The sequence below is a fragment of the Myotis nattereri genome (genome assembly GCF_964212035.1).
Source record: "Myotis nattereri genome assembly, chromosome: 3".
Classification (NCBI taxonomy): domain Eukaryota; kingdom Metazoa; phylum Chordata; class Mammalia; order Chiroptera; family Vespertilionidae; genus Myotis; species Myotis nattereri.
Window position 1 is genome coordinate 103,608,783 of NC_138077.1, and position 25,651 is coordinate 103,634,433.

At 44.0% G+C, this 25,651-nt stretch overlaps 1 protein-coding gene and 1 long non-coding RNA gene across 2 annotated transcripts in view; one reads left to right on the plus strand and one right to left on the minus strand.

Moving 5' to 3' along the window:
• Nucleotides 1-3,890: 3,890 nt before the first annotated feature.
• Nucleotides 3,891-13,197, minus strand: LOC308516475. The gene is made up of 4 exons (XR_013995745.1): nucleotides 12,612-13,197; nucleotides 10,685-10,760; nucleotides 5,765-5,918; nucleotides 3,891-4,086 (listed from the first exon to the last, which is right to left on the minus strand). It is a non-coding gene; the product is annotated as an uncharacterized lncRNA (long non-coding RNA).
• Nucleotides 13,109-25,651, plus strand: part of SIAH2 (siah E3 ubiquitin protein ligase 2) — a 29,196-nt gene continuing 16,653 nt past the window's right edge. The window contains exon 1 of the mRNA XM_081087432.1: nucleotides 13,109-13,989. Coding sequence (XP_080943558.1) covers nucleotides 13,570-13,989 — 420 coding nt within the window. The 5' untranslated portion in view covers nucleotides 13,109-13,569. The remainder of the gene's footprint in view (nucleotides 13,990-25,651) is intronic.

Consider the following 25,651-nt stretch of genomic DNA (forward strand, 5'->3'; position numbering starts at 1 on the left):
ATAATAGAAACACTGACCTAAAGTGACTTAAGCAAATAGGATTTCTTTTTCTCAGATATAAAACCCTGGAGGTAGGAGCTGCTGGCACTGGCTCTGGGACTCTCCTGATCACTTCTTTATGTCTATTGCCTCTTAGCCACAAGATAGGAGCTCTAGCTTTAGACATCACAGCAGTCGATGTTCAAGGCAAATGCTGTCCCAGAAAGGCACTCCCACCGGCTTCTGCTTATGGCTGCCTGAGGTTCGGTTCTCTACAGTCTCAAATGGGGATTCTTGTGTCAGTGACTTACTGAGGGGGTGTTTTCAGTAAAACTTTAAGGAAGTAAAGGAAGCCGTGTACAGCAGAGGAAAGAAGTTAGGCAACGATGAGGGCTCAGCCTGATCCTACCACAGAGTCATCCCATATTGAGGCAAGAGGTTCTGGCTTTGGAATCCCCGTATCAGTCCATCATTGGCTGCAGGCTGCTTAGGATGTGTGGCATCATCTCCTAGTCATTTCCAAAGGAGGCTCTTTTGGTTGAAAGCACCTGGGGCATAGGCATGTTGTCCCAGTAACAGAGAGCTGGACAGGCCACCAAACAACATCTTCTACAATCTTATGGTCCAAAACAAGGTTACATGGTTGCCTCTTTAGTTAACAAGCTGATTGCAACAGTGACCCTGGACCAAAAGGGGACATCTGACCCAATCTTAGATGATCAAATGCTCTTCCCTGGAATTTGACCCAGGTTTGGTTAAATCCTGTCCTCTAAACAGTAGATAGGTCAAGGGAAGTAGTCCTTCCTAGGACAAAAGGAAGGACTACTTGGCATTGTACCCCTACCTCCTGGAATCAGCATCAGAATTTGATTTTGACCATCCAGCCCCATGGCCAGCAACCATGGTGGAATTGCCAATCAGAGGGTACTTCCTCCAGGCCTGAGTGGAGGACCTGTTAGAAATAGGTCTTTCCCTGGAATCCAAACATTCTTCCCTGGAATCCAGACCTTGAGCTGAGTGACTTTGAGGTTGAAAATGAATCATTTACCCAAAGAGGCTGTCTGGTAGCTCTTGCCAACTGATTCCTAGTTCTATCAAAGACTACCCGTCATCCATTTTTATCCAGTTCTCTGAGCTACTCCCGGTTCTACCAATACAGCCCCTTTTGCTAAAATCAGCCAATGTCTGTTTCTGTTCCTGCACCAAATGACTCGTTGATGTAGTCCCCAAAGACAAATTGTAAGCTCTGCCCTAGGAAGCATAAACTGCTTACAACTCCCCAAATTGCAATTTTCCAGGCTCTAAAATGTTAAGGTCCAACAGGTGCTCATTATATTTCATTGAGGCCCAGGATCTGGGATTTGTGCACATTTTCATGGCTGCTATATTCATTTCCATGTCACCTACAGTCAAGCTTCAGTGGGAAGTCTTTCAACAGCCATTTCCTAAGAAAGCCACAATATTTCCCAAGCTCCTGAAACATAACCTTTTAATTATTATTTGATAGAGGAAACATTGTTTGCTGGACTTTTGGATCATGCTTTTAGCACAGGATATGCTGGGGAAAATGAGCATTAATGCTTTGGTGCCATGGCTGACTGAAGCCACATAGATCCACTAGGTTATTTAAATGTCGTGGGGGGTTTTTCAAGATGGCTGAGGAGTAGGTGGAAGCTACACTCACCTGCTCCTGGTACCAAAACATACAGCTAAATGATAGAGCAATCAACCTGAATGACCAACTGAAAGATATCTGAATAGGAGTATTATACCCCAGGATTTATAGAAGAAACTACATAGAAACTGGTAGGAAGGGCAGAGACACAGAGAGGGCTGACCCCTGCACCCATGAGCAGTGGCTGAGAAGCTGGAAGGATAGCTTGGCAGCAAAAGTCTCAACTGAGGAGCACATAGGACCCCTCACCAGTACTCCGAACCCAGAGCACGAGGGCAGGAGGTGGCACCTGCACAGTGTCTGGCAGTGAAAGTCAGGAGGCCCCTTTCTGCCAGGAAGAGGAGGGAGTCTGCTAGAAACCCAGGTGCTCTCCTAAAGGGCCAGAGCACAAGAGCTTGGTCTCTGCAGTCAATTGGGGTTTCGGTAGAGGGCAGGCGACTCCTGGCATACAGAGTCATAAGGAGAAGACGTGGATGGCGCAGCCCTGAAGAGAGATCTGGAGGGTCAGAGTCTGAGTCAATATCCCACACTGCCCTCAGGAACCATCTTCCCAGGGTTGGTCACTCCAATTCTTATAGCACCAGCCTAGGGAGTGCACTAACCCAGTCCTCCAAATACTGGTGGCACCCCCCTGCCAAGCTTGAGTCCAGCAGAAAGGACTCTTGGCTGCACCCAATAGGGACCTTTGGTCTGCTTTTTTTCTGGAGAAACTTTTGGCAGACACTCAGAGAGACATTAAACTGCAAGGCTTTGGAATGGGGGCCAGTATTCCCCCCACCTGCAGGCTCAGTCAGCACCACCCCCAATGGGAGACTGTTCTGTTCTATCTTCCCAAGTCCTGGTGGCCCCATCCTGCTGAGCTCGGATCTGTGGGGAGAAGGAACACCACTCAGAGCGGGGACCTTCTAAATGCATCTTCCCTCGCGGTCCAAGACTCGAACAGGCACAACTATGCAGCTAAAGGGAGACACAGAACTCACTCCTCTCCTGCCAGTCCCAATGAAGGACTGTCTTGATCTGTTTTTCCAAGTCCTAGGGGCCTGCCCTGTTGAGCTTGCTCTTACAGTGGGGACAGCTGGTTGCACCCAACCTGAATCTGTGGTGTGCTCCTCCAGGGGAGCTAGAATTGGGAATGCTAGCAGAGACTAAGTGGTATGGCTCTGGAGTAGAGTCCACATTCTGCCCATTGAGTGTCTGACCACACTGCCCTCAAGTATGGGACCCACTAGCCCTGTCTTCTGAGCTGGTTGTTCCTCCTGGCTGAGCTTGCACAGAGTGGAAGAGGCAGTGGGGCACAGCCAACTTGGGCCCACTCTACAGTCTTTTTTTCAAAAGTCTCTGGAGGAAATCCAGGCAACTTCAGGGGGTGACAAAGTAGCTGATAGGTGGACATCTACCTCAGAGAGCCTTGGACCTTTTATTGATCTGTCCCCATCTCAGGGCTGCAGGAAGTCGAACCTTATACACAGCTTGGTGGCCCCTCCCATGCACACCAAGCCCAGTAGACACAGCCATAATCAGTGAATAACGTGGTAGCTCCAGACAGGTAGCCCAAGGTCATTTACACAACATCTGACACCAACCTGCACCAGAATCCCATCGAAGTGGGCCCAGAATTAACACAACCAATGGTGGGCTTCAAACCTCACCAAAGCTTGACCCAACTAGCCACAAAACCAGCACGCCCAAAGGGGACTCCAGCAAGTACTAGAACTTGCTAGGAACAACTCCATCTCAGGGGGCAGCCCCTAAACAGTGACTCATACACAGTGAACAAGGTCTGTCCTTATAGTCAGCCAGCCTGAGGATTAACTCCACCCATGAATGGGCCAAAGCATTCAAGACTCAACTACAACAAGAAGGGGCACATAACCCATACAAGAAAAATTTCTGGAGTACCTAGATAAGGTGATCTAGAAGGCTGCACCTCTGAGACCCACAAGGTACCTTCATTAGAAAGCCCTCATAACAAACTTGGAAGTCACAGCAGATCTATCTAATACGCAGAGTTAAACATAAAAAGGCAGACAAAATTGGGAGACAAAGAAATATGCTCCAAATGAAAGAAAAAGAGAAATCCCCAAAACAATGGTTATAAAGGATGCTCAAGGACATTAGGGGAAGAATGGGTGATCTCATTAACAATAAAAGGAAAAATAATCTATCTTTAGGTTTATTATCATAGTTGCAGCAAAGTTTCACTGGTGCCTATTTAAGTCAAAACTTACCAAATTGTAACTTTAAATATGTGTGGTTTATTGTATGTCAATTAAATCTCAAGTTGTTTAATAAAACAGCCTATTATAGGACCACACATACTTGGCAGCCCAACACAGATTTGAAGTTTTCTTATATATTATTTCAACTGATGAGGAAGGGAATTTATTACAATTTTTTTGTTGTTGTTGCAAGTGGCAGAATCTCAATTCTTTCTGGATTAAAAAACAAAAATGAAGAGAGGATTATTGCCTGGTCTGGTATGAATATTACCTTACTTATAAGCTAGTAAGTTAGCCTGTTACTATTTCATGAATGCTGGCAGAGAACACAAAATTCCTGGATCTACTTATGGCATTACAAGCAGCATGAGTACCAGCATATTTACCTAGGTTCCCTTAACCCTGAGCCCTTCAGAGGTGACACAGTATGACTTAGATGAATGCCCTGCACACAGTAGGTTTTAATCACAGTTGAGGAACACTGAGCTTGGGAAATCCATCGGTTTTCTGGCAAGCAGTAAGAAAACCTTCTCTTTATCCTGTAGGCAGACATCACCTCATCCTTCAAGATTGTTTGCTATGAACGTAACTATGAGAAATGGCCCAATAAAAGTGGTCAGGGCCTTGTGTTCTTAGTACACTCAACATGATGTATACAAGTAAGAGGGACGAAGGAAGGACTGTCTCCCTCAACAATTATTAGGTAATTTAAATGATAAATTCCAGAGATAACTCCATAGCTTTAGGCACATCTGGATCAAATAGCTCACATGATGCGTTTATGCTTCTTTCCATCTCTCAGCAGTTTTTCCCATTGTGTTAGCATTACTGTCAGACAGAATTTTATGTGGTACAACTACCTCCTATCAGCCTAGCTTGGGTAACTTCCCTTTCCCTGATCTGGGACAAGAGGGTAGTCTGCTTTTAATTGGCCCAGCTCAGAGCACCTTTGCACAGCTGGGCAGGTTAGGTAGTATACAAAGTACCACATGTAAGGGAGCACCATTCATTCCAGATATCACACATCTGTATATGAACTACAACAATTTCTAATAGGTGGAAGTAAAGTGTCCTGAGGAAGGTGCTGTATGGGTAGCCCTGGCCAGGGATATGTGTCCATCCCCATGCTGGGAGGTGGAATCAATCCTACCCAAGCCACCCAGAGTGTTCCGCCACCCAGAGTGGTCCACCACTCCCATGACACTGAGAAGCATTTATTAGGAATGGGAATGGATGCTGGACAGACAAAACAACAGATACCTACTATAGGCCAGTACTGTTATCCCTACTTTCTAGTTGAGGACCCTGAGGTTCTGCAGTTAAGGAACCTTCCCAAGTCCCATAAAACACAGGAAGGGACAGACTCAAATCAAGGAGTACCTGATTCTAGAACACACCCAGTTTCCATTCAGTCATCCCAATTCCTGATCTTTAATGAAGCGAGTCTAAGCTTATTTATTTGGTATTCAAATCCCTCCAATAAATGCTTCCACTCTACCCACCTAAAAGGCCAGAGCACAAGAGCTCGACAATCTTTACTGCCCTCATTCATTCCTGTTAGGAACCTATGCTCCTTCAAATATTCTCATTTGAAATTACCATTCTCCAAAAAACTCAAAGCTGTATGCTTCCCTAAACTCCAAGCCCTGTCCACAAAACAAAGATTTTACATTGGTTTGAAATAACTCCAACTCAGCACTCAATTTTCCCAATGGGGCTTAACTGCTGAGAAGACAAAGATTATGTCTTTCCTTATAAGACACAGTAGACAACTTCTGTAGCATCTGGCCAGCCCCAAACTCATCTTCTCAAAGCTCTTTCCATGCCCAACAAGTGAGGGAGGAGCCCTAGAAGCCAGATTGAGTTGAGTGAGCCACCTGCCTGCACTTACCTGATTGGACTGGGAATGATCAGCTGACCTAAGCTGGCCCAATCAGATTTTTTCTCCGCAGATGTAGGCTTGAAGCTGGTCTGGCCACAGCCTCCTCATCATAGTGTGGGTTGGCTACATTGTCCCTGGGCTATGGGCAGCAATGAGAGCCAGTCTGCAGAAAGGAAGCAAATAAAAACTCTTTATGAGAAAGAACTGGAGAGTACAATTGGCCTCTTCCTGGAAGCTTTGTGGCCTCTTCCTGACTTCAATGTCAGGGCCTGCTAGCACTGCCTACCCTTGTTTTCCATGTGAACCCTCTGGACTAGTGTGAAGTAAGTCTGTCTTGTGCAAGCCAAAGAGCCAGGCTAACCTATCCGAGGCGGGTCTCACAGTAAGTAAGCATTTACTTTATTTTACACATGGTGGATACAACAATAAGGGAAGTGGTTTACATGCCATTACTCATTCCAGGGCATCCAGCCACTCCAGTTGCCAGGGTTATTTATGTTTGTACTTTAGAGATGGCAAAAGAGGTACTGGAGGAGGAAGGCCGGTGACAGGGTGGCAGGCGGCAGAGTCCCGTGATTTATGCTGACCTCAGGAAAGGCAGAGCAGCAGGATGGCAGAGGAGCAGGTTGTGGAAGCTGAGACAGATCTAAACTGAGCCAGTGGGAAGGGAAGTGAGAATTGCTCCCTGAGTCCTAGCCAGGCACACAGGGGCAATGATGAGGCCACTCACCAAGTCCAAGAAAAATGAAGGGGAAGGAGGAGATCTGGGGAGAAAGATAACTGCACAGGCTTGTCTCCCTTTCCTGGATTTCTGTAGCATAGACAGCCATAGAGACAAATTTTTAAAATCACCTGCTTTCCATCAGGGAGTCAGATTCTCCCTTTTATTACACCATCTCTTTTCTCAGACTCGATGACAGCCTGCCATTGGACTTTTAATCTGACAAAACTGATACTGAAGGAGAGGAATGTATTATTTGAGGCCTCAAGGTTATGTCAATCTTGCTGGTTCTCAGTAGCCCACATTCTGTGTTGGGCTCTGCATGGGTGAGGCCATCTGGTGAATCTGGACCAAGCCTAGGGATGTAGGGACTCTTTCTCTCCCCTATGGTTTTCTTCGTTTTTCCACTAAGGATTAAATATTGTTTTACTCACCAAGGTAGACATCTCAGAATAAAAAGTCCTGGGAGAACTGTATGACAGATCTATAACTGTATGTCACTAGCTAATTCAGAAAGGGGGATAGCAGGGGTCTGTTTTGGGGTGGTACAAAAAGGAAAGAGAACAGAAGACTCCGAGGGTAAATAGAAGGTTTAAGAGCTCTATGCCTTCATGAATACTGTTCCCTGTCTCTCATTCTCTAACCCCCCTCCTTTGCTTTCACATTCCTACTCTTGCTTCAAGACCCAACGCAAACAATGTCCCTTTTTTCTTGATATCTCCTTCATACTTATCCAGGAGCACAAGTTTCACCCTCCCTTTTCCAAACACTATTATGGCATTTATCAAAAGGGTTTCTGGCAGGACAACCAAGTTGTTAAGCACACAAATACTGGAATTAAAATCACCTGGGCCCAAATCCTGGTTTGGCCCCGTATCAGCTGTGTGACCAAGATCCTTACTTTCTTCATCTATAAAATAGGATAATACTACATGCCTCATAGGGTTTTGAGGATTTAATGTAATGTGCTTAAAAGGGTGTCAGGTGTCTAGTAAGCACTGTGTAAGGGTGAGTTATCATTAATATTATTCCCGTTTCTGGGCTACTGTCACCCCAACACGTGAAGCCTGGGTTGATTTTATCCTTGGCCTCCAAATGTGACACTGTTAACTGAATAAATCTTTGCACTTGATCAGTTGACTGATAGCCCCAATTACCTCTGCCCCAGGACTGAATTTCTGCTTGTCTCAGGAAGCCTCCCTTAAAGCACCAGGTCCCCAGCCTGTCTAATTCCTGCTGTCCAGGGTCTCCAAGTTCTACTCACGCCCTGCCTTGCAGTTACTCTTACTAAATTTCCAATTTCAGCCCAACCTCCCAGACCCAGGCCTGACTGAAGCTCCCATGCCTGTCTGTCAAGGACCACCTCTTCTGGCTGGCTGATCTTTTATGTGTCGCTCATTTTGGCACCAACCCTACAGCTAATAAATCCTACTCTAAAATAACCCCAGGAAGGCAAGGACAACACTTTCTTTTTAATTACACAAGAAACACGTGGAATAAATTCTTATTTCCCCCCTCCCCCACAAAAAAAGAAAAAAGAGAAGACAAAAACAAAACACAACCCTATAAAGATACAGAAAATACAAAGCAAAAGCTCCCCACATTCATTCATACTCCTCTCCCCAGAAACCAACATTGTCATCAGTTCACTGTCTCCTTTCAGACCTTCCTATACCCTTTAAGCATGTAAAGAAATTGTCACTTTATTTTGGTTCTTTTTCTATAAGTGGGATTGTTTAGGGGCTTCTTGGTTGCAGCTTGTTTTTTTCATATAGCAGTTAATCTCCCAAGCCGAAGAAGATTTTGTGGGATGGCTTACATAGTTCATTTTCCTGTTGAAGGACATTGACATTGTTTCCAAACTAGATAATGATTTCATTTTAGTACAGCTTCCATTATATGACATTATCATTTTTTTAAAAAATATATATTTTATTGATTTTTTACAGAGAGGAAGGGAAAGGGAGACAGATAGAGAGTTAGAAACATCGATGAGAGAGAAACATCAATCAGCAGCCTCCTGCACACTCCCTACTGGGATGTGCCCGCAACCAAGGTACATGCCCTTGACCGGAATTGAATCGGGGACCCTTCAGTCTGCAGGCCAATGCTCTATCCACTGAGCCAAACCGGTCAGAGCAATGACATTATCATTTTAAAAAGTATAAATTTAAATCAGAATAAGTAATAAAAAAACATTATTCTGGGTATTTATGAAATTTGGTATTCCAATTTTTTATTTTTATAGCTGTATACAACAATAATCATAAAAACTGCATTCCTAGATTTGTTTCTATATACTTAAGTAGCATTATAATAAAAATAATTTAAGAGAGGAAAAATGTACAGGATCTATCTATAATCTGCAATTCTTAATAGAGACAAGCTTTTTAACCTTGAACAAGTGTATTAGTTATATTGCTGTGTAATAAATTACCCCCAAGCCTAGTGGCTTAAAACAACAAACATTGCCATGGCCAGTGTTGCTCAGTGATTAGATTGTCAGCCCTCGCACTGAAGAGTCACAGTTTCAATTCCAGTTGCAGGTAGATCACAGGCCTGGGTCAAGCAAGTTCAGAAGGCAACCAATTGATGTGTCTGATATCAATGTTTCTCTGTTTCTCTCTCTCTCTCCCCCTCCTCCTTCCCTTCCACTCTGTATAAAAAATCAATGAAAAAAAATATCCTTGGGTGAGGATTAACAAAAAGAAATTTTTTAACACATTTATTATCACAGTTTCTATATCAGCTCAGCTCTGTTGTCACTGGGTCCTCTGGTTCAGGGTCACACAAGTGCAATCCAATTGTCAGCTAGGCCTGGGGTCTCTGCTGGCTATTGGCCAGAGGCATTAATTCCTTGTGGTGTTGGCCTTTATAGGGCTACCCCCATTGTGGTAGCTTACTTCACCCACACAGAAGACTCAGAGACAGACAGAAATACAGAAGTCTTAGTCTTTTTGTAACCTAATCTTGGAAATGACGTTCCATCACTTTGGCCATATTCTGTTCATTTAAAGTGAGTCAGTAGGTCCAGCTTTCACCTGAAGGAAGGGGAGCACACCGGGAAGAACAGCAGGAGGAGGTTTCATTGCAGCCATCCTAAATATACTTATTATAGTTCACTTGGCCTCTCTGTACTTCAGTTCTACTGTCTGTAAACATGTACAGACAATAGAACATATATTAAAAGAATTAAAATATGTAAAGTGCTTAGCACAGTATCTGGCAGAAGGTGAGCACTAAAGAAATATTAGCTAAGTATGGATACAAAAATAATGTAAATGTATATCATGGTCATTGTTCATGAAATACTAGCATTAAAAGACCCATAATTATTCAAAAAAAGTTAGAGCATGTGGAAATTACCCCAGAAACAAAAGTACTTTACAAAGATGAAAGTTCCTACCATAATTATCAGGGGGCTTCACAGCCACCTTCAAATTTCCCACAAGCTTTCCCCACATTAGAAATTCCCAAGTAGCAAGCTCCAATGACATCCTGAGTCATCTCTAAACCTAAACAGAAAAAGCCAACCACACTTTGCTCTGAAAATGCATACCATTAGCCTGATTGCAGAAGTTGCCCAATTTGTAAAAGCACACAATTTATAAGTTACAGAAAGAAGGGCAAGAGCTTATCTGCCTAGCTGGAGCCTTCCTCATTGTGCTCAGCAGTCTAGGTGAGATTTGGGGATCACCTGTGAGGGGTTTTAAAAAAACAATATTCACTAATATTTTAAGGAAAGAAAGGTTATCCAGTACACCCATAGTCTTTAAAGGGTTGTACAGAGTGGGAGACGGGTTAAGGAGAGGTGTCCTGCTTTGCACATGTCCTTTTTATGCAATTTGGGATGCAGTGGGTGGGGGAAGAAGGCCAACCTGTCATGCAACAGATGTGATAAATGAGTCACAAATCAGGAGCTAACAAAAGTCTGGACTCCCCCTCCCCCTTTCATTTCCTCGAGGCCTCAGAATCACCCATTAAACACAGCCCAGCAACTTTCCAGGGCAGATAAACCTCACAATAGTATGCATGGCCTCCTGATAGAGAGTGCTCTAGCTCACAGTGTCCAATGTGCAAAGGCCATCTTTCCCTGTATCAAAAGTTCCAAGGAAGGAGGAAGGAAGGACTGGAAAGGCCAGCCTGGCAGCCTGGAGGGGTCACTAATGTGGGTCAACCAGCAGCCTGTTCACTCCCATCCCACGTACCTTCAACAACTGCCAAAGGAGTGCAATATCATGAAGGAGGAAGCAAGAAGAAATTTCTCCATACCATGGGAGGCACCTGTCAGGGTAAGAGTGGATGGGTTAATTGTATTTTTGGAAAAATAAACCAAATCTCTCTGCAGATAATTGCTTTTCCTGTTCTTTGTTTCAACACCTCTGGAACCAAATTGCCTTTTGAACAACTAGTTCCTCACTGACTGGAACACTGAACGCTCATGTCAACATGAAAAGGTGGGGATCCCACTTCTCCAATGAGAGCTAGTGAGCCCTGGGCATGGAGGACACCTGCACTGAAAGGCCAGAGGTGGAAGGAAAGGGAAGGAATCTTGGTAATAAATTCCACTGGCTTGGGTGTTAAATTAAGAGTGGAAAATATTATATTTTCTCCAATAAAAGTGAAACTGTGGCTGATTCTTTTTTCTGTTGTCACTATTATGTTCTTTATGATATAAAAAGGCACAAATGGAATAAATAGAATATGATTTAATTTTTTCCTCTGAAGACCAGCTAAGGAAAGAATTTATGTAAAGTGTGCCCACAAAATTCAGTGCTTTATTTCAGGCTGTGCAACTGTTTTCTGACTGTGTTGAGTGTGCTAATCTTAACTCCTTAACTAGACTATAAGTAGGAGTCGGACATAACTGACAGGGGTATAGTCTAGTTAAGTAGTTAAGAAAAAGGACTCTGGAGCTTTTCCCAAATATTATCAGCTGTGTGATCCTGAACAAATTAATCTCCCTGTGTCTGAGTTTCAACTATAATAATGAAGATGAGAACAATAGTACCCATCATGTAGAGTTGTTGCAAAATCCTGGTATGTAGTGGGCACTCAGTAAATATTAGTTATTATTATTCCCCCTTCAAAATTCTGACTCACCATGTTATAGTGCTGTTCAAAAACCTACAGTGGTTACCCCTTGTTACTGAGGTACAGGTCTTATCAGATCAATTGAGACTCCATGCACCATCCCCAACGCCCAAGCTCAATGCTCTCCTAAATGCATTACCTCCCTGTGCTTTAGCTCCTGCTACAATGTCTTCACCCCCACCCCACCTATTTATCTGAAATCCTCTCCCATGAGTGGGTGGCTATCCTCATTGCTCCCTTACTAGAAGGTAAACTGAATGAGAACCATTCTCAGAGCCCAAACAAGGACTGTACATAACAAATACTCAGGAATCATTTACTGAATGATTGAATAACATCATATCTATTTTTTTTCAAGACTCAGATCATATTCACCAATCCCATGCATGTAGTCCTTCTAAGAAATTAAGATTAAAATTAATTTTTTCTCGAATATATACATATATATATATATATATATATATATATATATATATATAATGTTTTTAGGGATTTCAGAGAGGAAGGGAGAGGGAGAGAGGGACAGAAACATCAATGATGAGAATCATTGATCAGCTGCCTCTTGCAAGCCCCCCACTGGGATCGAGCCCTGACATTGAATGGAACCAAGACCTCGAATGGAACCAAGACCTCCTAGTTCATGCCACACAGGCCGGACACCTAACAGCATATTTCTTAAACTGATTTTATTCACTGATAATATTAATATTAAACACTAACAATATTTTTAAATAACTAACATTTAAGCAATGTTTATGATTAGCATATATCAAACTCTTAATTCTCACTATCCCACCTATGAGATAGGTACTTTTTTCATTCCACTTTTACAGATGAGGAAATTGAGGCACAGAAAATTAAAGAAATCAAGAGTCACAGAGATGGTAAGCAGAAAGCACCATTTTTCACCCAGTCTGTCTCTTGCTCCTTATCACTCACTGTCTCTTCTACAAAGAATATCTGAATCCCGTCCAGGTAGCCTCTTCCTCCAATTCTGGTGTCAGTGGCTCAAAGTATGAAAAGCAATTTAACCCGGAGCACCTTAAATTAACGTGTGGTTCACTCGGCAAGGTGCGTGCCTACACCTCGCATCAAAGCCTTTAACTTCAGCGGGAATCTCGGATGAGGACGCAGCGCGCTAAACTGGAGGGTCACCCATTGTCTTCCTGGGGCCTCACTACCCAACCCGTATTTCTGGCATTTCTAGGGGGTCTCGAAATCTCATTTAAGAGACTAGGAGCCCAGCGGGCCGCGCCACACGCCTTCCCCAGGCACCGGTGACTCAACCCGGGGAAGAGAACCCGCACGGTTTTTTCAGACCCGTCCAGGTCCCGCCCCGCCAGCACCCGCCCACGCCCCCTTGAAGTTGCCCTTCTGGTTGAGCCCTGACGCGTCGGCCCGGCTCCCCCGGGGGTGGCCCCACGGAGTGTGGCCTGACGACTTGGGCGACGCCTTCCCGAAGGGCGGATCCGCCCCAACCCGGAAAAGCTGCCCCCGCGCCGCGCGGAGCCGGGCGCGCTCAGGTCGAGGGCCGGGCTGCAGTCGGAGCGGGAAGCGCCCGCGCTAGGCGGTCCCCGCGCGGCCAGCTGGCGTCGGGAGGGGCCGGCCTCCGTCGCAGGGTGGCTCTGCCAGTCCCCGCGCGCCGGGCCGCCACACACGTGTCCAGGCGTCACGTCCGCGCGCGCCCCCGGGGCTTACGTCAGCGGCTGCTCGGAGCTGGGGCGCCGGGTTCTGCGCCGCGCTCGGGTTCGGGGCCCGCGACGCCGCCGGGAGGAGGGGCCTGGGGGCGCGGAGGGGTGTTCGGAACGCCCGGGGCCGCGGAGGTCGTCAGCGCGGTCCGGCTCCCGCCTGCCCAGCGCTCGCCGTCTCCGTTGCCGGGTCCCGGGCGGGCGCGGTGGCGTTGCTCCGGAGCCCACCTCCCGGGCGGCGCGCACCGCCTTGACCCCAGCGGCCCCGCGGTCGGCAGACACCCGCAGTTCCATGGTTGGTTCGGAGCGCGATGAGCCGCCCGTCCTCCACCGGCCCCAGCGCTAACAAACCCTGCAGCAAACAGCCGCCGCCGCCGCCCCAGCACGCTCCGTCCCCGGCTGCGCCCCCGGCTGCCGCCACCATCTCGGCAGCGGGCCCCGGCTCGTCCGCGGTGCCCGCCGCGGCGGCGGTGATCTCGGGCCCCGGCGGCGGCGGCGGCGCGGCTGGCCCGGTGTCCCCACAGCACCACGAGCTGACCTCGCTCTTCGAGTGCCCGGTCTGTTTTGACTATGTCCTGCCCCCCATCCTGCAGTGCCAGGCCGGGCACCTGGTGTGTAACCAATGCCGCCAGAAGTTGAGCTGCTGCCCGACGTGCAGGGGCGCCCTGACGCCCAGCATCAGGAACCTTGCTATGGAGAAGGTGGCCTCGGCAGTCCTGTTTCCCTGCAAGGTAAGGCCGGGTGCTACCTGCGCACCTCTGCCTGGCGATCTCCCAGAACTCCTGTGTCCTCCATCCCACTCGCCGGCGCTGAGAGGCAGGTGTCACCTCATTTATTTAAAATAAATGTTTACACTTTGTCCTCCTTTCTCCATACCCTACCTGCCCACTTTGGGAGTAGCTCTGGGCTGACGGTTGCTCGAGCACTGACCCTAGGCGAATTGGCACGCGATTGTTGTTAGAACACATCACAGCTCTCCCCATGCAGAGCCTGTGTGTTCTGCAGATGTGTACGGGTGGGCCGCACAGATAAAACTTGGATGGAGAAGCAGACTATCTGTGAAGGTTTGAAATGGGAGGAAGTGGGCGAACTACACGCACCCTTTACCAGCACTCAGTTTGGCAGGATTGGCACCGGATTTCTCCTGCACCCCGCACCTGCCATCTGGCTGCCCCTGACACGTGGGAACCCTCAGGAATATAGCTAAAAAGGGGGAGGGGACGACTACAGCCTGTTCTCTTTCATTCAGCAACAAAAAAATCCGTGCAAGCCAAGCCTTTCCCTTGTGTAGCCTCAGTACTGGAGAGTTTTGTGTGTTTTTGCTAAGTGGGGTGAAAACAAAAGTTAATCAGAAATTTAACAGGAAAGGCACACAGGAGCTGTCGTTACAGTTCTTTAAGTATAAATACACTCATGCAGTTGAATTTAGAATCGGAAATGTCAGTGTGTGTCAAGAAGGTTATATATACATACATGTAGGCATGTTTGCTTTTGTTTTCCAAAAATGGCTTCTGCAGCTAGCTGTTTTAAATTCATATTCTCACAGATTTTTCTATGGCTGAAACATAGTTCTCCCTTGCTGTATTTTAAGTGGCTATGTAGTATTGCGTTGTGTGGTCATATTATAACATCTATTTACCTACATCTGTCACTTAAAAATCATAAGGTGTAATTTCAGAGATATACCTGTCTGTATTACTTCATTACAACCTAGAGCTATACCATAAAGTTCTTTTTCTAAACTTAGAAATGGAAATAATGTCATTAATACTTTTGAGTTTTTGTGTAAAAGTAACTGCTCTGCCTCTAGAGCCAGTTAGGATGTCTTGCATTTCTCCTTGGTGCTGCTTATTTTTATAGGGCAAGAGCTTATTTTTAAATTAAAAATAATCCACCCGAGAATTGAAGCTTGGGACTCAAGTCAGTAAATGAGTGATTTAATTTGGTCTGTGCCCTACCACAGATAAGTTTAAAATAGCATATTCAAATAAGGGTTTGAATTCATGTTTGGACTGTGGTTTCTCTTTCAACCTTAACAAGTTACTCTATTTTCAACCACTCCTCATAATGCTTACAAATTTACCCAGTCTAATCAATAGTTGTTTCTCTTAATATATAGACAAACTATTTCTGTAATTTTCTTAGGATCACGAAGAAGGTGGTAGCCTAATGATCAAGAGAAGATTTGGTGATAGTGACACAAGAGTGGACATTTGATGTTGGAGATATATTGTGGGGGCTGGGTTACAGGGGGTGTGTGCCACAGGATTTCTGGGGAGTCATCTTCGCAGCCCTTCACTTCCCCCCAAACCTTCAGTGGGCAGAAGAAATGGCTTTAGGTTACTTACAGTTCACAAATGAGTATTTTATATCAGTCAATATTCCATAATTTATTTTCAAAAAGCAATCTTCTAAGAGAATTGTTTTGTTCCCAAGAGAAAGTGAAGGAAATAGTTATAACATGCTATCTGAACTGTGATGTTTCACTTTCGGGATCTAGGATTCTGGTTCCTATTGACACATATGTTCTTTCCAACATCTAACATGCTAGTGAAGTCTTTTTTGAAGAGTAGTTCTCTTGGGAATCAGTTACTCACCTTTCTCTACACATCATTGATTTTCCACATCCCTATTCTGTAAGAATGCAGTTGGGCAAAGCCAGCACTTTGCAAGCTGAAATTTAACAGGGTCAACCATTTCCCTACAGACCAGGAACCAAGCTTAGAGAGTAATAAAAGTGTCGTGTGTGTGTGTGTGTGTGTGTGTGTGGTGTGCGTGTTTGTGTGTGTGTGTGTGTGTGTGAGAGAGAGAGAGAGAGAGAGAGAGAGAGAGAGAGAGAGAGAGAGAGAGATATTAGAGAGATTTTATAATGCTGGAGTATCATGTCTTACCTTTGGTTGATCAGTAACCCAAGCTATTGACAGGGGAGTTCAGCCACTTAGTTTGACAAACGAAACCTGAATGTATAGAGTCCCAGCAAGCAACTAAGATATGTTAGTTGGGGAGGATGAGAGCAGGAAGGAGTAGTAAGGTCTATGTCAACTTCAACTGAATAGATCTGTGTACCTAGCCCTGTGGCTTGCACTTGCTGCTGGAAAACAAAGGGACTGCCTTGTCACTATCCCTATCTGCTCTTAGAATCTCTCATGGGGTGGCTTATGCGGTGGCTTATGCGAGAAAACCAACTTCGGGTGAAATACCAGAGCCCAGGTCTCAAGAGTTGCTGGAGTTGCCATTGTTTGAGAGCATTTCTGGGTCCTTAATTTCTTCTTGTGTTTATGAGGGGGTGGGACTGCTCAACTTCTAAGGCCCCATAGCGTCCAACATTCTGTGAAGTGAAGGGAGATTATGTGGAATGCTTATTGGGTTCCTTCTGTGTGCCAGCTACTTAGTTTGTGTGGGTCAGCTTTTATTAGTTTGCCTTTCTTCTTTTTCAGATGAGAAAACTCATGCCTATAGAGAGGTTAAGAGTTAGGTGACTTGTCAAGATCGCACAGCTAATAAGTGGACCAGCCCTTGAACCTTCATCCCAAAGGCACACATCCTTTGTACTACTCACTATGTAGGGATTTTGAATCTGAGCTTATCTCCAAGGCTCCAAATCATAACTCAAGGTTGACACCAGTAACAAAACCATCTGGTTGGATAAATGCACCAAGTGGGCCTCTGCTGGGAACATCTCCAAAAGACAACAGACATGCTCACTACAAAATTCATTGGCAAGAATTTTGTAGGGCATGGAGTAGGAATGTTGGAGGCAAAATAATCTACAAGCCTAATATTTGGGGGCATTTCATTACATTTCTGCACTGTTCATGCTTCAGTTGGCCCCAAAATGGATGTGTTGCCAAATAGCTTCCTTACATAGGTTTGGGGCCACTTAATTAAAGGCTAGAATGTTGCCAGTACCCTTGATAGAGAGCACCACATGCATTTCTAGCTCAGGTCTCCTTTTTAAAAAAGGATCTCTATCAGAGTATGTCTCTTTTCCACATGTGGTATTTTTAGTCCATTCTATGTCTTGTTCCATGCCTGAGAAGTTTGACATCCTGTTCCGCTATCTCAGACCCACCACCTCAGTGGAGCATGGGTGTAGGAGAAGTGAAGGTGACACCTTTGTGCCCCCACTCAACTTTTTTTTTTAAATATCCGCCAAGTATTTCTCTCCACACCTGTGGAAAATGCTAAAACTACTGCAGCCCACTTACACCATGATACATTTTCTTTCCATTTTTCCTTTTTCTTCTCTAAGAATTTCTAGTAGCATGTCTTTAAATAATTATTGAACTGGAAAGCCTCGGTCAGCAAATCTTTCCTGCACTCGGATTGTGAGGTGGTGTTTTTGTTACTTAAAAAAAAAGTAAAGTTAGATAACCCAGTTGAAAGTTAAACGCTCCAGTATGGACTCATCCAGTTCAATGGAGACAAGTTCTAAATACCAGGAGAGCATCATCAGGCCCATAGCCTTGGAGTTGGGAGACCTCGGACAGTGGAGCCGCTGGGGAGCTGGGGAGCACATGTCTCTCCGAAGGCCAACTTCTGCTCTGCGCTGGGTGATTGGCAGGGTTGGCAAAGTGTTTGCAGCCATGCCCGACCTTTGTTTTTTGTTTTTTTTTAAGAAAAGACAAAAATCTGCATCTTTTAGTGATAAAAATCGCACTTCTTTTTTTAACATTGACCAAACTCAAATTTAAGGATGGCACTTTCAGGCCAAACCAACCATGTCTGCAGACCAAATTCCAACTGCCAGTGGGCAGCTTCCTATCTGGTTCTCTTTTAGAGAGTGTTCATTGAACCTTATCGTCATGAACTTTGGAACTCGGATAGGTTTCCAACTAATGTGATTTTATAGTGCTTTTTTAAATCTTTATTTTGACAAGCGAATATTCCATTCTGGCCATTGGGAGACCTGCACTGTTGTGCTAGTGACTATGTTTGATTTTGTACCAGCCAGTTTATTTCTTTGCCCCTGAGTGTCTTCCTCTCAAAGAGAAGGGGTTGGCCTAAATGATTATATCAAGGATCTTTTTTCAGAACCCAGTAAGCTACCAGGGAAGAGAGCACTACCAGGAGATAGAAGTGGGTTCCCCTCCTGGCTTCGTATGACCTTGGTTCAGTCATGTACTTCGCTGTGCCTGTTTGTTCATTCATTATAAAGAATGAAGATAACCCCTAGCAGGTGGGTGCACTGAAATCAGATTAGAAGTGGTACAGAGGGCTTTTGCTTCACCATATCAAATAGAAGAGGACTGGTACTAGGGGTGTTGCTAGATGAGATTGATGATCATCTAGAAGTCTGAAGGGAGAAGCCAATTTGCAAAACCGTTTCAGAGATCTCCTCTTAACCTCAGAAATCCCCCTAAGACAAAATAATCTCTTTGGAAACTGCCCCTGCGGTCCTCTCTACCAGCTGCCGTTGACTGTGCTAGCAGTCCTGGAGCCCACATAGAGTCAGAGTGAGGCTCCAGATTGTAAAGCACGATGTTGAAAATACAGCTTTTAAGTGTAAAATTAAGATCAGAAGCACTAGAATGCAATGTAGGAGTACTGAAGTTTAATGCTGATTCCACACATAGTTGGCCAAAGATTTTTCCTAGGTTACCATAACTGGAACTGGAGTAAATCATTATGACTTGAAGTTAGTTTTTAGTACAACCAGAGTGGAGGCCAATCCACAGCAGGTCTGGCCTATGATGTCCCCAGCCCAAGTTGAATTAGATTATCCCAGTCTGAAGCCCCATGTATTGTGAAATGTCTTAAGAGCCAGACATGTACATCTGACAAAACTTGTAAACAGTGGCATTTCTCAATCACATCCTAAAGGTCCTCTTGCCCTGAAAGTGGCACATAGTGGGTACACATTTGCTAAAGTGAGTGGCAGCAGTCAGGCTGTTGGGTGAGTCGTGAGGGTGCAGTCAGATAAGGCATTAGAATGTGATTGCACTGTAGACATCCTGAAACGGAGACGAAGAAAGCTAAACACTTTTCCTGATCAGATGTGTCTTTATATTACACCTTGTAGTGTCTGTTCTAAGACTTCTGAGAGATGCTGAAGACTCTGCAACAGAATTTCATCAGCTTTGCCCCAGATGCTCATCTCCGTTCACTTCTTAAAAATTGTGAAACTGTTGTCCTCATTTCCATTTGGGTAAAGATTATATGTAATGATTTTTAGACTCTATAGTGTCTATGAGATAAGTTTTCATCCACAGACTTAATAGAAGGCACCCTTGGTGTTAAATGTGTGGGCCTGGGCCCTATTTTAAAACTTTGAGTCAACAAAGGCAGTGTCTTTGGGTCACTCCTCCCCCTAGGCTGCCTCTTACTCAGGTGGTTTTGAGATCAGGCCCTACCTACATGAGCCTCCTGGTCCAGATCCCACTGTGATGGATTGGTGACCCCTCAAGCCTCATTGACTTATTGGTAAAAGGGGGTGAGGATCAAACTCGGTAATAATTCGCACACAGTGCCCAGCACAGCCGCAGCACAGAGTAAACCCTTAGAGACATGCATAGTTAGAAGCTAATAGAAAGTGGCCAGTGTATGAGGTCAGGCGGAGGCATAAACTTTAAAAAGTAAAAAAGGAATCTTTTTTATTTTCTCCCATAGATTCTACCAAGCTTCTCTTCCCTACTCCTAATCATATAGGGTTTCCCTAGAGCTGAGTAAGTTGGCCTCAGCATTGGCTTTTTAGTGATGAATCTTTTTTTCATTTATTTAATGCTTTTAGAAGGAAAAGCCTGGTTAGATGAAGCAATGTTTTTTAATGTGTATATTTTTTTACACATAATAAAATACATTGTTAAAAGTTATTATTTTAAAATATAGAACATAGGAAGTAATCCTTATATAATAAAAGGCTAATATGCAAATTGTCCCCTGGGGAGTTTGACTGACAGGGAGTTCAACCGCTCACTATGACATGTACTGACCACCAGGGGCGGCTCGTAAGGAAGGAAGGCCCCGATCGGCCCTGATTGCTGGCCAGGCCTAGGGACCCTACCCTACCTGTGCATGAATTTTGTGCATTGGGCCTCTAGTATAAATTATAATCCCCTATACTACTCCCTGCCTAGAAATAACCACTATTATCATTTTGCATATGTCTTTGCCACTTTACATCAATGGAGTTTTTATTTAAAAAAAAAAAACAGGTAAGATGGAGAATCCACACACTATTTTATAACCTATTTTACATCTAACACATTGTGGCTTCTTCTCCACATTGATATTAAAGGTTGTGTCTAATGGCTGCGTCGCAGTGCAGTTTTATAGCAGTACCAGAGTTACTTAATCTCTTGTTTGTTATCGTATAAGTCATTGTTTTCTTACTGTGGTTTTTAAAAAAGCACTGCTATTACTGAATCTTTGTGTATAAGAAAATAATAATTTCCTAATTATATATTCCTAGAAGTTGAGGGGTAGGCCAAAGGGTATGTACAGAAATGAAAAACTTTGCTAGCAGAGCCAGATTGCCTTCTCACTCTCAATCATTGACCATGGCCCATTTTTCTCCAGCATCACCAACGTTGGGTATTAGCCTTTGGTTTTCTTAATGCAGCTGCCTGCTTTTTCTCTCTGATATAACCTAGGCCAGAGATGGCTCCTCCAGATTATCCATAATTTATCATCGTACCAACCCTTGCAACTCCCTGCAGACCCAAGCCCTCCCCTTCTTACAGCCTGTCTGCCTAGCCAGCTATCCCTCTCCTGCTAGGTCCTTATGAAACTGAGTCTAACAGAGCAGCAGGGCCCTTCTGAAGTGGTAGGAGTGCAGGAGTCTGGAGACTCCCTGCAGGAGGTGGTGTCAGGCCTGCATTTTTGCAGGATGAGCGGCAATCTGCCCACAAAGAAGGGAAGGATGGAAGATCTGATGAGGTTACTGGTAGTACGGCACAGAGCCTTTAACTGCAGCTCTTACCTGAAGGTGCTTTTGTTTTCTTGAACATAGACTCTGAAGGGACCTTACAGAACTGGTTCTCCAAGACAGTGTGTGGTTGCCTGCTAACTCTGGCTATGGTCAGATGAGAAGCATTCTTGGTCAAAAGTCAACTTTTGTTTAAAGTGTCTAAGATTAAAAATAGACCCCTGCCAGCCCAGGGTGTCTTTGTAAGGTTAAATGCACTCCCCCATTTCCCCAAAAGCAGGATGTTCTCAGATTACTGCAATAACATTACCTCAAAGTCTTCCACCAAGATACCTTTAGTGAGAAGGCTGTCTGCAGCATAGGGTTTGTTAACTTTCTCAGGCAAAAGAAGGACTTTTTAACACAATATGTTAATGAGAATTGCCTTCTCCAGAAAATAGTTTGTAAAGTTAAGTATCTTAGTCTCCTCACTGTTTGACAGTTCTGGTCCTTAGTGGTACTGTCTTCTGTTATTATCTGTGAAACCGTCACTGTGCTATTGGTTAGTAATTATCTTTTTGCACTATCTCATAGTGGAGGTGAGGAATTTACCATTCGATTTAAGTGAAAATTTGGTAAGACTCTTTACAGGAAGGATGCTAGACAGATGCAGGTTGAGTGTTATAATTAATTCACAAGAAGAGATTTCACTTTCTCCTACTGCCCAGGTCTGACCTCCTTCACTGTTAATAGTCAATAGATGAGTCATAGACATTTTTGTGGATGCACTCAGAGGTGACATGGTAGGCTTAATTCAAGGTCACACAGGACATTGGGTACTCAAGTTCTAATTATAATGACTCAACCAATAGTTGTAAACACCTTTTGAACAGGAGGAACATACAGCCATCAAAATTATGACAGCACCTTTTTTCTCAATCTATGTAAGATTACAAAAAATCATAAACACCCCCACTCTGAGTAGCTTATGTAAATAGAAAATGCCTTTATCAAAAATTACAAAACAAATATTTTCCCTACAGATCTCAAGTCTACTGAAATTTTGTTTTAATTCTTCCCACAGTAAAGATTTTAAAGTGAATTAACATGGTGGGAGAACAATTATCTTCTTAGAGATAAACCTAATATTAATTTTGTTCATTGATTTATTGATTTATTGCTTTCTACTCACCCATTATTTGTTGCCAACAAATTATGGGTGAGTAGAAAGCAATAAATCAATAAATCAATGAACAAAATTAATAGGCCCATAAATTAACTAGAAAGCCACCTGTGATCATATATTGGGGGCAGTAAACATTTTTAGTCACAGAGGAGCTAGCTTGAATTGCTAGACATTTTTTTAAAAAGTGGTAACATTTAAGTTTAACTGCTGGTTAAATTGTAAGTTTTACCTTGATTTGAGTCTATACTAGGTTCTGCTACAACTCTCATTTCACTAAGTCCAAAGAATGTTGAGAAGCGAGAGACCACAGCCAGTAAGTAGTCCCCTAGTTATCTGCTTATCACACATAAGTTACACTGCCAGGAATTCATCCTTTCAGTGGAATTCAGATAACTCTCATTCCATTTCTGAGTTCACCTCCCTAGTACTAAAAGGGGTTTAAAAAAGGGAGGTTAGGGTGAGGGTACGTTTCATTCCTGGAGCTCCTTTTTCTGATGTAGTGGGGAATAAAAAACCTTGGACCTTGGACCACTGCGGGTGTAGCTGGGAACTGCATGCCAGGGCAACAGACTTGTGCCCACAAACCTTCAGAAGGGCCAAAGGAGGAAGGAGAAGGCGTTGGCTTCTACGGGGGTCAAAGAAGTATTGTTTATTATAACCATTGATGCCTTCATTGCAAAATTTTATTGGTTCATTCAGATGAGTCCCAAAGAGCCTCTAGTAAAAGAAAAACTAAGTTGCATTTACACATAGATATGTAGTTTAAAATAGTTTTCTTTAAAAACTGCTATTATGATAAAACTTAATTCATTTGAGCAATTCTGCAAAAGGAATTTCTATCCATAAAGCAGTGGTTCTCAACCTTCCTAATGCCACAACCCTTTAATACAGTTCCTCATGTTGTGGTGACCCCCAATTTCATTGTTACAAATTGAACATAATTAAAGCATAGTGATTAATCACAAAACCAATATGTAATTATATATGTGTTTTCCGATGGTCTTAGGCGACCCCTGTGAAAGGGTCATTCGACCCCCAAAGGGGTCGCGACCCACAGGTTGAGAACCGCTGCTATAAAGGATTAATATGCTAACTCTGTCCCAGATTCTTTAACATTTGTTTATTCTTATGTGATTTCAAACTTATTATCAGTTGCAATAATAATGCCAAAAAAAAAAATTCCATATACCCTTTTTCCAGAATTACCAATTGTTTCCTTTTTGCCCCATTTGCTTTTTCATTTGTGCTCACTCTGTTCAAACATATATATTTTTTAACTACTCAAATGTAAATTGTAGGCATCCTGCCCCTTTGCCCCTAAATACCTCAGTGCATTTCTCCTAAAACATTTTCTTATATAAGTAAGGTAGTTACCAAAATCAGGAAATTTGACATATAGTGGATACTATTATCTAATCCACTGTATTCAAATTTCAGTTGTTGCTCCAACTCTGCCCTTTTGGGCAATTTTGTTTCCCCACTTCCATTGCATTTAGCTGTCACTGTGCATTTTGTGATCATTACAGCATACTTAGATTGAAGAAAAGCGGTTGGCTTTTGCTAACTCCAAGACAAGGTCATTTCTTGGATTTAATTCAGAAGTTTAAGAGCACGAACAACAAAATACCGATTGTGCTTTGTTTTCCTTGAGACATTCTTATTTGAGGTGTTGGCAGATGTTTTGCTAATAAAGTTTACTGTTTCCTAGGAGGGAAGTAGGTGGAGGCAGGGCGGTTGCCTCACAGTCCCCATGGAGGGGCATGCTTCCGCCCAAGCTCATGGCGTCACTCACCCCTGTAAAAGACGTGGATTGTTGGAGTTCAGCAAATTGTTCTTGAATTGCATGGACTCACATTTAATTAAATAGGTTAAATGTCCTAAACCAGTCACAGGATTCATGACCTTCACCAAGCACCTGGCTAAGAAGGGTTATTGTGTTTATATACTCATTTCATAAGCAAATATAACACAGCTGTGTCTATTAGATAAATAATAGGTGTCTAGTGTTTGACTGTGTTTCTGATGGATCTGGTCCTATCTTTATATACCTGGTATAAAAGCCTAAGTGACTGAACAACCAGTCGACCAGTTGTTATTATGTGCACTGACCACCAGGGTGCATATGCTCAATGCAGGAGCTGCCTCCTGGTGGTGAGTGAGCTCCCACAGCCAATCTCCCACAGTCTCTCCCCCTGGCCAGCCAGCTGCCCCCCACTCCCATCCCATAGGCTCCCATCGCCAGCCAAGGCCAAGGGACCCCACCCATGCATGAATTCGTGCACTGGTCCTCTAGTTTCTATGCCAAAACCCTGCCTAGATTCATTTAAATACACCCTTCAAACCCATGCTGAGAAAAAGAATTAGTTCTGTTTACTGCTTTCTGGAAAGACTTAAAAATGAGGCACCATGCCTTAACTGGTTTGGTTCAGTGGATAGAGCATTGGCCTGCAGACTAAAGGGTCCCAGGTTCAATTCCAGTCAAGGGCATGTACCTTGGTTGCAGGCACATCCCCAGTAGGGGGTGTGCAGGAGGCAACTGATCGATGTTTCTCTCTCATCGATGTTTCTAACTCTCGGTTCCTCTCTGTAAAAAATCAATAAAATATTAAAAAAAAAAAAAAAAAAAGAGGCACCAGCCCTATCTGGTCTGACTCAGCAGATAGAGCATTGGCCTGCAGACTGAAAGGTCCCGGGTTTGATTCCAGTCAAAGGGCACATGCCTGGGTTGTGGGCTCGATCCCTAGTTGGGGCATACAGGAGGCAGCTGATCAATGATTCTCATTGTTGATGATATATATATATATATATATATATATATATATATATATTTTTTTTTTTTTTTTTTTTTTTTTTTTAATGAGGTACCAAGCCACATATTGCCTTTTCTGACAGGACACATTTGCACAAGACTTTTGAGCCATGGTAATGCAAAAAGTTTCTAAAGAGAAATCAGAAATTATATTTCAACATTTGTTTCTTATTCTGCTGGGCCATCCTCCCCCGCCTTGCATTCTTCTTTGCTTTGAGCTTCTGTGTGTGGTTGTGCCTCCCTGCCCCACCCCCAAGAGGTTTACTTAAGCATATTCCCACCTCACCAGCAGCTATTTCCCTGTGGAGAAATCTTGTTTATGGCTGAGAACAAGTCCCAGGACCCACAGGCAGCCCTCTACAAACCAGCCCAGGTGCTTCTTGGGAACCAGAGAGTGCATCCAAGACAAAGGCGTCTGAAGGAAAGCAGGCCTCCTTTGAACCCACCCCAGTTGGTGGGGCAAGCTCTAGCCAGAGTGGGAAAAGTAAAACCTCGTGAAAGATGCCAGAGAAGGCTGGGCGGGCCTAATTACTGGTTCCTTATTTGTAGGTG